The sequence below is a fragment of the Drosophila sechellia genome, chromosome 3R, assembly GCF_004382195.2.
Source record: "Drosophila sechellia strain sech25 chromosome 3R, ASM438219v1, whole genome shotgun sequence".
Taxonomy (NCBI): domain Eukaryota; kingdom Metazoa; phylum Arthropoda; class Insecta; order Diptera; family Drosophilidae; genus Drosophila; species Drosophila sechellia.
In genome coordinates this window covers 3,048,252-3,061,126 of record NC_045952.1, presented here as the reverse complement: position 1 = coordinate 3,061,126, position 12,875 = coordinate 3,048,252, and the positions used below count along the sequence as shown (strand labels likewise).

Genomic DNA, 12,875 nt, shown 5'->3' with positions numbered 1-12,875 from the left:
CCATTCAGCCTATAGTGCATCAGATACCTGTTACTCAGGTAGTGGAAAGGCGAACGAGAAGTTTGGGAATAACGTTTTGGGCGATTTGTAGCCAATAGAAGGGCGTGGCAACAGTATTTTTGTACAACAGGGGACTTGATTAAGCTTAGCCTATATATGAGACGAATTTCAAAAAAGTATTTATTAAAATAGACAATATTTTTATGAGATAAAATAACAATGAGGAGGTACGAAAAACTCCTTTAACTTATGAGCCCATATATTGGGACGAATAAAAGTAAAAACCAAATTATTCTAAGCGGCGTATTCAATTAAATCAGTCTGAATACTTTTTGTTTAAGTACTTTACTGGAACTGGCAACACACAGCAGTTAGCAAATATCCGACCATGTAAAGTATATACATTTTTGATCAGGATCATTAGCCGAGTCGATCTGGCTATGTCCGTTTGTCCGTATGACCGTCGAGATCTTAAAAACTATAAAAACTAGAAGGTTGATATTAGACATACGGATTCTAAAAACATTGACAAGTTTGTTGCCACGCCAACTCCAACAAAGAATGAGAAAAAATGGGCGGTTTGTGGGTGCTAGAGTGGGCGAGGCAAAATTTTTTTTTAGAAAATCCATAGAAATTTAAAAGACTAATACAAATTTGAAAAAATATCAAAACATTTTTCAAATGTGTGGGCATAACAGGTTTGGTCGGTCTGTGGGCGTGGAAATATGGGTCAGCAAACTTGTACTGCGTCTATGTTTTTAGAATCCGTATTCTTATTCATAACCTTCTAGTTTTTAAAGTTCCTGAGATCTCGAGGTGGATACGGACAGACAGACAGCCAGACAGGGCTGGATCAAAGACACTAGAATAATTTTTATTTTTTTTTTTTATTTTTTATTTTATTTCATCATATTGCTACGAAATTGGCCACAACTCCAAATATGTAAATTCGTTTCTTCGATCAGAATTGATTTCGGCCCGAAAATCGTCTTCTAGCATAACACGCACACATATACGCGTTCTCGTCTCTTGTTTTTACTCACACAAGCAAGCAAATTCTATTTTTAGATTTCTTATGCTCTCAGCGTGAGCGAGCGGAAAGAGAGCAAATTTGGCCTTCACCAAAAAAGTGGCTGCATAGTGCCAAACGAATGTATGGCCGTTACGCATCTTGTTATTCTAGTGTCTTTGGCTGGATCGACTCAGCTATTGATCCTGATAAACAATATGATATGATATGCTAAGAAATGCTTCCTTCTACATACTGATACATACTTTAAATGACTCTAGTATACGCCTTCAACGGGTATAACCATGTTTCGATTTCCTCGTTTTATTGTTTGTCTTACCAATTTCTATGGGTATACGAATACACCTTGGCCACGCCCTCCTTGCACCTAAAAAAACTGTTACGCACACAATTTTGAAAACAATATCGGTGGATATCCCTGATATCCACTAACTAATTGCTGAGTTAGTGGTATCTGATAGTCGGGGACCCCGCGACTAGTGCATTCTCTTTTGGTTTCTTTATATTCTATAGCCCACTATGAAAATAAATAGATAATGTCAATATTTATTATTGCATAGTAATATTGTTTGATTATTTATGTAACAAAAATGAAAAAATAACATGAAAACAATTTAATGTACAGAATAAAAAATCTAGTTTAGTGACTTACATACGTTATAAAACCAAATATATCTGTTTGACTGTTGTTTAGGCAAAACAACTAAACGCATTAGTAATAAATTATAGCACCTCGTTTACTTATCTAATACTCACCAAATTATAACAGCGGTGGCTTCATCTAGGGGCACCTGTGTGTATGCTAACCACTTGAGGTCTAACATCAAGCAAAGTGCTTGTCGTACAACCCTCTTTCAGTTTGAGCCATCAAAAGACAACAATAACAACTGAGACTTTTTCAAAGAACGCTATAAAAGCGAATGCGGGCTATCCGCTTTTAGTCATAAAGTAGTCGCCAACAGCATGCTGAGAACTATATCGATTTGTGTGCTCATCGTCTTCAGTGGGGCCATCATGGCAGAAGGAAAACCTTTCCTTATTAAGGTTTTCGCTCCCAGCGGTGGTATATTATTTGCTGTTTGGGGTAAATTACAAACTTAAGTGTTACTTCTTTCCCTACAGGCTACTCCAGTGCCAGTTACCAGAATGCAGTGGGAGCATCGCCTGTCACCAGTCAGCTTATCTCTAGTCTTATCTCATCAAAAATTCAACTGTTGAACAACGTGCTACAGACCAAGTCTTCTTCCGGGGGCTTCCGCATTGGTTTCAATAAGTCTGTAAATTTCTTTGGCCCCACTAGCGCCACGAGCACCACCGAAAAGCCTGTGACCCACCATACCACCGAGGTAAACACAGACTTTACTCCGGATGAATCTAGTAGGACTACTCAACTTTTTTACTCGACAACAACAGAAAGTTCTGTCGAAACGCCGATCCCCACAATACATCCCGAGCCACCAGCCAGTACCACTTCAGTGATCACAATAGAGAGCACCACATCCGTAACACAACCACCCATCTTGACGACAGCGAAATCTGGATACTCCTATCGCACCCCCACTACCCTCACCCATTAGTTCCGTGAAAATCAATTTTTTGTCAACTCAAATAACGTAGCCCTAGCAATGTTCGCAAATGAGTAAACTTCTATAATTAAGTAACTAATTTGCTATGAATTGGGAGAACTGTTTCTTAAGATAATCCAGGTATAGATAACGCGGAAGCTATTCAAAGCTTGTCGCACATTGTTCATTTTCACATCAGAGAGCTCTATGCGATTGTTGTCTGACAAGTCATGGGAATTATTAGCATAGAAACAGGTTTTTAGAGAATTATGTGGGCTACAAGGCAAGTATTAAATGTTTTATTAACCACTTTTCAAGTTTTACAGGCAGATTCTAGCTCGCGTTCCAAGTCGCATCTGCAAATAACTTGCTTCAAGGCAATCGATTTTCTATTATTTGGGCACAACAATCAATTTCTCAGATCAGTATGCTATGAAATATTTTACAGTGTATGGCAAGTTAGTATCCATTAACGCATTACTTATTTACATATTAACTAATATATTCATGATTTAAATTTTAAAAAAATAATAGCATCTACTGTAATCTATTATATACAAGAGAGAATGCTTTAGTCGAGTTCTTCGACTATCAGATACCCGTAACTCAGCTAGTGGAAATGCAAACGCGAAATTTCATCATTTTTTTTGGAATACCGATAGATATTGGGGAATAAAATAGGAAAAAAAATTAAAATTGTTCAAAAGTGTGGGCGTGACCGGTTCGAGGCATTAGAGTGGCGTGGCAAAAAGTTTTTTGCCAAATCGATAGGAATTTGCAAGTCTAATAAAGTTATGAAAAAGTATCCAAAAAATGTTCAAATATGTGAGCGTGGCAGCTTTATGCGGTTTTAGGGCATTAGAGTGGGTGTGGGCACAAAGATTTTCACAAATCGATAGAAATTTACTATTTACTGATTAAAAAAAATATTTAAAAATATCAACACATTTTTCCAAAGAGTTACAGTGGGCGTGGCTACAGGGGTCAACATTCTTGAGCTGCGTGTATGTCTCTCGAATCTGTATGCTGAATCTCAACCTTCTAGCCCAGATCTCGACGTTCATACGGACAGACGGACATGGCTAGATCGACTCGCCTATTGATCCTGATCAAGAAACGCATTTAACGAATCTAGTATACCATTTTACTCTACGAGTAACGGGTATAAAAATGTAAAAAGAAATGAACAACAAAACGCGACAAACGATGAATGTTTAGTTTAAAAAAAAAGAAAAAAAGAGCTGTTAAGCTAAATATAATTATTTATCATACCGGCTCTACTTTCAAATACCATTTTGGCAGTCATAATAACGGTATTGAAATGATATATACCCTTTCAAAATCTTAAGAAAAATAACGAAAAATCTACCTTTTACTATTTAACATTTTACATAATACATCGAAGAGGTTGAAGTTGGAATATTTAATCGAAAACTTCTAAAGCACGACAACCGTGGTATAAAATCTCTACTAACGAAATATTCCTAATGTCTCACATTTCCACAACCTCAATTGAGCCTACTTTCCTTTTTACCCTTTTTACCCATTACCAGGACAATAATTGAAAAATTATTGATGAAAATATAAAAACAATAATCGTGTTTGAAATACACAAGCGAAGAATATTATTAAAGACCATTGGATAGCTAGTATAATCAATCACGAAGCAACATCTTGTACTTTCCAGAAATATCGGAAACCATTTTACATTTAATTCATCAAACCATATAAGTCGAGAAAAACTTAATCAAAATTGTAAAAATCAAGACATTTTTAATGAAAATACCAAAGTTATAAAAGTATTCAGTTGTACAGCAGAGTTAGAAGACCTTTAAACATCAAATAATATTTAACAATACACAGACCTAATATTTACCGAGCACATTGTAACAAAAGCTGAAATAAAAGAAATTATTAAGTTAATATATACAATTTATATACATTTACAATTTATAAATAGATATAAATAATCACCTTGTTTGTCTTAGCCATAATTTCAAATTTTATTTTTATACGAAATGCAAGACATCACCGAATATCATTATAATAACCTATCTAAAACCAAAAATATGTAAAAAGTGAAAAAATAATATTGAAATAGTTAATCAAAAAAAAAAAATAAAACTGAAATAGTAGACATTGAAAGTACAGTACCACAATTATACCCAGAATTGAACGCTTGAGACCAAGCGAACATGTAAAAGACGGGGGTGTGACGTATTCAATCTCCATATGAGAAACCTAAGACGAACTTTTGAAAAACTTCACTCTTCAAAAGACTCAAAGGCATGCCATTAAGCAATATAAAGCTTAAGTTATCGATAAACAAATAGTCTTTGAAGATTGAAGCTTTTTAAAAGATCAAGTTAAGAATTTCATATAGAGAATGAATGTAACTATATATACGTGTTTTAAATTAAAAAACATTTTATAAGTTTCAATGCAGGCCATTATGGGAGTATACAAAATAGTCCAGCATTCGGTTTAAGGATAGGGGAAAGTCAAATAAAATTACGTTAAAAAATCCATTTAATTAAAAACAAAGACATTAAATACAAGTTATTCAAGAATAAAAAAGTAGCTTTATATATTCATATATATGTCGCAGCGTTGGCATTTATTTGGCCTGACCTTCCATGTTGGCAACTAAACTTTCCGAGCGAAGCGAATTACAACCGGCGTGCGTGATCGTCTGTATTCAACTGATCTCATTTTCTACGCATCGATCTATCCTTTACACACGCTAGCTGGACTACACTTGGCGACAGCGCGACGACGCTGTCGCCTCACTCGTAACGGTACTTAGGCGCCAGTCATATTCTACGTTGTAGTCAAATTCTAAGAATGACCTCTCAATATACCGAACTCATTGCGCAGCTGCGTCTTGCAAGCACAGTGGTCAAACCATGCTAATAATACGACAGACACGTACAGTGGTCAAAATACATTCGTAATGCGACACGGCCTTCCTGACATAATACACGTCCTCGAGTGTTGTCTTAAATCTACCACATAAGTGATAACACTTCAGGATTCAAAGACTCTCTGGATATTTCAAAGAATTATTTCCATTCAATCCATTTCTGATTCAAATTAGTTTCAACTTTAGTCTTATCATAACATTACTAACTTACTTAAATTTTCGTAACACAACTCAAATTTAACAAATCATACCACTCGTGTAATTCCTTTAACACATTTTTCTCTTAATCTTTCAAATCAAACAAATTTTGTAGTTCCTTTTACAAATAATTAACTTATCTTTAGTGTAGTTCCTTTTACACTTAATTAACTTATATTTTGTGTAGTTCCTTTTACACAAACTGAACTTATATTTTGTGTAGTTCCTTTTACACAAACTGAACTTATATTTTGTGTAGTTCCTTTTACACAAACTGAACTTATATTTTGTGTAGTTCCTTTTACACAAACTGAACTTATGTTTTGTGTAGTTCCTTTTACACAAACGACCCCCGCCATAACAAGTCTCTTCTGCTATGGTGCGGTCTTCAGTTTCTCTATTGGGCAACAGACACAACTCCTATTGTGCTGCCCCTGTCTTTACATAACTCATCGTGTATCTGATTGTTTGGTATTGCTCTTAAACATTCATGAGAATACTTATATGTTCGTTTACATGTTAAAGATTTTAGCGTATATCTATCTCCATCCAATACTTCAATTATCTTAAATGGTCCTTTAAATTTAGGATCGAGTTTAATTTGATGACGTTCTTCGCTTTTGAGCAAAACGTGATCACTCACTTTGAAATGTACTATCTTAGCCTTATTTTTATCAAACCTATTTTTATCGTATTCGGCTTGAGTTTTCATGTTCTTTTTAGCCTCCTTTCTCAAATTTTCTCTGTCTACCTCATCATCGTTATCTTCGTTTAGCGGCAACAGGCCAAAAGGTCGAGCTTCTTTGCCAATCAATAATTCCAAAGGGCTACATTTAGTCACACGATTAATCGTGCAATTCATTGCTAGCTGCACTTCAGCCAACGCATCCTGCCATGATCTCTGACTAGACTCTACAGCCGTTAGCATACCTTTCAGGGTACTCATGACACATTCTACCTGACCGTTTGCTCTACTTGCACCCGTAGCAATTAAATGTAGATTAATTTTTGAGAGGAGCAAAAATCGCGAAAGCTTTTACTTGCGAAACTACGTCCTTGATCTGCTATAATTCGAGTGGGTAAACCAAACGAGGACACGGCTGATTTTACAGCCTTAATGCAGCTATCAGAATCTATATTTAGTGTGTGATGAAAATAAACAAACTTGGTGAAGGCATCTATAAGGACGATGACATATTCCTTCAAATCATTTTTGCCACTCAATTTGCCTGTGATGTCAATATGTATCGTATGCCATGGTATTTCTATTTTAGGGATTGGATGCAGCTCAGCCTGCACTTTTCCCGCTAGTGGCTTAGAAACTTTACAAGTAATGCAATTTTCTACGAATCTACGCACATATTTAGGCATATTTTTGAACTTTGAACTTTGTCCAGCGTCTTTTCCCATCCAAGATGCATAATGGATTCATGGACGTGATTTATGACGGCCCATCGAAAGCCCCTTGGTATTATCGGCAAACATTTGGTCTTACTGTTTCGCTGAATTTTCCTATGTAATATTCCCTTTCGCAATTCATATGTTTTATCCAGATTTCCTGGTAACTTATTATTCCTTAACTTTACAATTATAACCTGTATCTCAGTATCTCGCTGTTGTTCTGAAACCAACCAGTTATCAGATAACTCGGTCAAATTGATTCGAAACTCTGAAATCTTATTCGTACCTTTCTGTTGTTCAAGCACTCGATTTCGAGAGAGAAAATCCACATGCGCCATTCGCTCGCCTTTTCTATACTCTATTTCGAAATCGAATGCCTGTAAAAACGCCCACCATCTATGCACCCTCGGTGTTAAATCTAGTTTTGTACGGCTGGCCTTTAAAGAATTACAGTCAGTGTATACTACAAATTTACGTCCCTGCAAATAATGCCGGAAGTGTTTTATAGCATTTACCACTGCTAACGTCTCCAGTTCGTATGAATGGTATTTAGATTCGGCGGGAGACGTACACTTACTGTAATACTCTACAACATTAGGTTTGTTGTCAATTTTATGTAACAGGATCGCTCCATACCCAACACAACTTGCGTCAGTATGCAGCTCTATTGGGTATTGCGGATCGAATATGATTAAAACGGGCGTCTGGGTCAATATGGTTATTATTTTTATTCGCACCTGTTCATGCACTGGTAACCACACAAAGTCAGTGTTTTTCTTAGATGTGAGAAGAACATCATCAATATACACAATTGCATAGGTGTAAGTTAAATCTCCTAGGGCATTCATTATAGCCCGCTGGAAAACAGATGGTGCGTTTTTCAAACCAAACGGCATTGTCAAGAACTCGTATTGACCCTCTGGCGTTACAAACGCTGTTCGCTCAATTGAGTCCTCATGGACTGGAATTTGATAAAAGCCGCTTGCCATATCTATGCACGAAAAATATTTTACACCCCGAAGCCTAGCAATTTGGTCTGAGATGAGGGGCAATGGATACTTGTCAGCCACTGTGTTATCATTTAGCATGCGATAGTCCACACACAGTCGATCGGTGCCATTCTTTTTTTTGACTAGCATCATGGGACTAGCGAAAGGTGAACAGCTTGGCCGAATAATCTTAGCTTTTAGTAATTCATCAACTTTACCCCGCACTTTGCTTTTCTCTTCTTCACTAGGGCTATATGGCCGCCGTTGTACTGTCTTTTGCTGATCTATTAATCTAATTTCCAACTGCCCTGTGGTGACCCTAGTCTTTGGTATTCCATCGATAAACCAATCTGAAAAACATTTTAGAATTTTTTTCAAGGCTGCCTTATCAAGATCATCAAGTTCACGATTTGATTCTATTACTTCTTCATAATTGATAGTTACTAACGATTCTACTCTTTTGGTTATGTAAATTTGAAATTTGTCAGCGTTCATGGTTACGCCAAAGCCCTGGCCTAAAATTTCACGACCAATTAGTACGTCATATTTCAAATACTTATCCATAATAACATGTAACAAAATCTCAAAATAACATTGATCAATATTTATATTACATAATAGTTGTTGAGTGCTACATATTGAATCATTACATATGCCGTTCAATTTTACAATGTTATTAATTCTTTTGCCACTAAATTTATCGGCAACGCTTTCCTTAACCAAGGAACATTCAGCGCCATAGTCGAAGCAAAATGGAACAGACTCACCGGTTGAACTTCTTACTATTCCTGATTTTCCCTTTTCATCAGTTGCTGATGACTTTGGTGTCTGCATATTTTTGATGATCTCCATTAGGTTGTAGTTTTGCACTTGCAATGCTGTCAGGTATGCATCGGTGATATTTGTAGGCAAAGCGGATCCCACTTCTGATGTCGCAGCGTTGGCATTTATTTGGGCCTGACCTTCCATGTTGGCAACTAAACTTTCCGAGCGAAGCGAATTACAACCGGCGTGCGTGATCGTCTGTATTCAACTGATCTCATTTTCTACGCATCGATCTATCCTTTACACACGCTAGCTGGACTACACTTGGCGACAGCGCGACGACGCTGTCGCCTCACTCGTAACGGTACTTAGGCGCCAGTCATATTCTACGTTGTAGTCAAATTCTAAGAATGACCTCTCAATATATCGAACTCATTGCGCAGCTGCGTCTTGCAAGCACAGTGGTCAAACCATGCTAATAATACGACAGACACGTACAGTGGTCAAAATACATTCGTAATGCGACATATACATATATTCATAGTCCATGGTTCAGCATAGATATTCTAGAGACTTAGACGCAGAGCAAGTTTGTTAATCCACGTTGCCACGCCCACTCTAACGGCCACTAACCGCACAAAACTGTCACTGCCACACTTTTGAAAAATGTGTTGATATTTTTTCATGTTATTTTTCGTGTACATTTCTATTGACTTGCCAAAAAACTTAATCCACGACCATTCTAACGCCCTAAAACTGCCACGCCCACATTTTTGAAAATTGTTGTTAAAAAAATATTATAATATTATTAGTTGTGTAGATTTCTATCGTTTTGCCAAAAAACATTTTTATGAAAGTTCGCTATTGCATTCACACTAGTTGAGTAACGGGTATCTGATAATCGGCTAACTTGTTGATAACATTATCTCTTGTTTTTTCTGGCTTCTGCACAAGTCGCCATGCGTCGTTTAAGAAATGTGAATTGAGTTCTTCTTTCATAGCTTCTTCCCAGTTAATCTATCTATATATCTTATTAGTTTTGTTTAACCTTTCACTTTTTCGAATATTTGTCTGCGAGTCGACTATATGATTTTCAATTATATCGTCAGATTTACAGCTGTGTTCATAAAAATAGTCGTGCTTGGGACCTGCGATTTTAAGATTAAAAATTCTTATGATTTATAGTTTTAAGGGTCAAATTTTTTCAAAATATCGTTAAGTATTTAATTTCATACAATATAGATCAAAACTTCCGGTGTTCACTAAAATAGCAGTGCTATGACATAATAGTAACAAAATTCAACTTGACTTAGAACTAAGTTTTTTTTAAATGTGTTAATTAGGACCTAATACTTGGTTGGATAGCCTTTGTTAGCCAGTACGGTCATGCACCCACGCGGCATGGAGTCCACCAGGTCCTGGCAACGTTTGGGGGTTATCTTTCACCACGCATTCTGCACAACTTGCCCAATCTGAGCCTGTGACGTCGGAGAGTTCTTCGACACATATTGTTTAAACCATAAATCATATGTTATCCCATACCAGGATTTTAGGTCCACCATGATTGAAAGTCTTCAGTGGCTGTTTTGGGTGGTACTCCGTGTTTGGAGGTCGTCAGATATACTGTAGTGAACCAGTTCCACCAAATAGCACTATTTTTGACAAATCAGTCCAAATGATATTACGCCATTTGGAGACTGGCCAGTTTAGGTAGGTTTTAGGGAAGCTTAACCTTGCCTTAATATGCCTTGGGCTAAGTAGGGAAACCTTTCGTGGAATCCTCGCACTGAAATAAATTGATACATAAATAAATTGAAATGAAATTGATACAGTAGTCGTCTCCAAATTGTAACGTCACTGATTCCCAAGTTGAGCTCAGACTTTATGTCGCTAAAGGATGCAAAAGGAGAGACTTTGCTGTAAGGAACTATGCGTCGATCCTCTATATCTGTGGCTTTACGTATGTACCACGGTTTTCGGGCTTCCATTCATATTTAATGGCATTGGATACCATTTTGGCAGAACATTCATTATTAGAAAATATTGATTATGTCGGGACCCCAGACTATTGGGTTGTGAATTTGCTTTTTCTTTTTTCCCTATCTACGCATTCCATTTTACAAAAATAAATGGAATAAAAAGTCGATTCTGAAAAGGGAAAATAAAATTCCTGTGTAAAATTCCTTTTTATTTATTAGTTTCCATCGCACTGCTATTTTAATGAACACAGCTGTATGTATCATCAACATATCTTACTGGAACGGCATACTCTAAGTTACATCATCATCAACAATAACATCTCTAGCTGTTACACACTTCTCAGTTGCCGCATCCCTAACCATTTGGTTCATACGAAAAGTATACATCTCCATGATTTTTCATCAAATTTAACTTTTCTTATTTTAACTTGAATTTTTACCGTGCCCCATTTCGTTTGGAGGCCTAATACATTCTCTTAATGCTAAATTTGATTGTCGAATGTTAGGTGGGGTCGGAAATCTATTTTTTATAAAATGGCAGATTGATTTTGTGGTATCAGTAGTAAATAAGATCTGACTTGATATAAAAAAATGGTAATTACTTATAATTTTGGCCAGACAAAAGTGCACGTTTTACAAATCGAAAAAAATGTTAGGAATTCGAAAACCGCAGCCCCGATTTTGCGATTTCAAATCGAAATCGTAAAATTGTATGGCTGAGAGATTTGTAAGTCAAGCTTTTCCAAGATGAAAAACAAGCTCGACGCACATCCAAATCCCCTTGCCAGACGGTTAGAGTCAGCAGCTTAAGTCGGCTGCAGCGAAACGATCAACCACCCCAGCGATAACCTACTCAGGGCCCTTATACCCCCAATACAATTTAAAACTCAATTGTAAACTTATATAGATCAAGATTAAACAACCTTTTGTTAGTCTCAAAAGAAAAAAATTATTTTAATTATCGTTTTAATTTTTTAGCGCGGGTAGTTACTTTCGGACAGACCTGCTAGGCTTTTTCTTTTATAAATCAAATCCAAATTGGAAAATACTTCCTTGGCATTTCAAACACTCGTAGCAAAATTTAATAACGAATCACTTAAATATTTTATTGATGCGTTCTTGGCTGATTTTTCAAGCTTTTCCATTCATCATCACCATTTTCATCAATCAGTTTTATCGAATCGTTTTTACTTAGTATATCCCGTATACAAGATTTTCACATTGAGGATTTTTCCCCATCTTACGGTTTAATATTTCGTTTTCCTATTCTGATTCTGATGAGACTTAAGTAATATTAACAAGAGCGATACTTGTCGCAGGAAGAAGAGAAAAAAAACGCTAGACATGACAATAGTGTTCCCAAATGTATTAATGTTGTTTTGGGATATATCGATATTACTATCGATATTTTAACAGAAGTTTTTGCCAGTGCAACTTGGTTTAGCCTATTTTTATAAAAGTAGTTTGGTAACATTTTTTTACAATCTTCATCAGGATCACTAGTCAAATTGATTTGCCCATTTCCATCCATCTGTACTGCTTTTCAACGAATCTAGTATACCCTTGCAATCTACAAGTAACGCGCATAAAGGAGCATTAGTCAAAAAATTCAAGGAGGAGTGGTGCTCAGTCAATAAAAATGATAGTGGAAAAAAAAATCAATAATATCCCTTGAAAATTAAAGAGTGATCTTTATTAAGTCTTAAGTCGCGGTGTAATTTTTCCAGCGGGTGTTGAAAACGTTAAGAAAATAAAATCTTTCAGTTCATTTATAGAAGAATTTGATGTCGGCAATCAAGTGTTTGCAAAAAAATGTTCTAGTTATTTCATTTAATTTTTATTGTGCGTATTTAAGGGCTTGTCAATGTTTCTGATATTGCGATTCAATATGTCGAGATATGTAGTTTCCAAGCAACGTGATGAGTAAAGTAATGATACTTTGGATATTTTCGGAGGTTTACCCAGTACTTTTCAGACATTCTTAAGGCTTTGATTATTCAGAAAGCTCGATCTTAACATTTTTCA

General features: G+C 36.2%; 1 protein-coding gene across 2 annotated transcripts; it reads left to right on the top strand.

Annotated features, from left to right (window-relative positions):
- The first annotated feature begins 1,960 nt into the window (after window positions 1–1,960).
- LOC6613777 lies at window positions 1,961–2,691 on the top strand. 2 transcript variants are annotated; one of them, XM_032722478.1, is made up of 3 exons: window positions 1,961–2,093; window positions 2,153–2,376; window positions 2,444–2,535. In XM_032722478.1, the coding sequence occupies exons 1-3, from the start codon at window positions 1,994–1,996 to the stop codon at window positions 2,507–2,509; spliced, it is 390 nt and encodes a 129-aa protein (XP_032578369.1). In that variant the 5' UTR covers window positions 1,961–1,993; the 3' UTR covers window positions 2,510–2,535. The 2 variants fall into 2 exon arrangements, with proteins under 2 accessions (XP_032578369.1, XP_002038247.1); XM_002038211.2 differs by having other exon boundaries at window positions 1,966–2,093; window positions 2,153–2,691.
- Window positions 2,692–12,875: the final 10,184 nt, after the last annotated feature.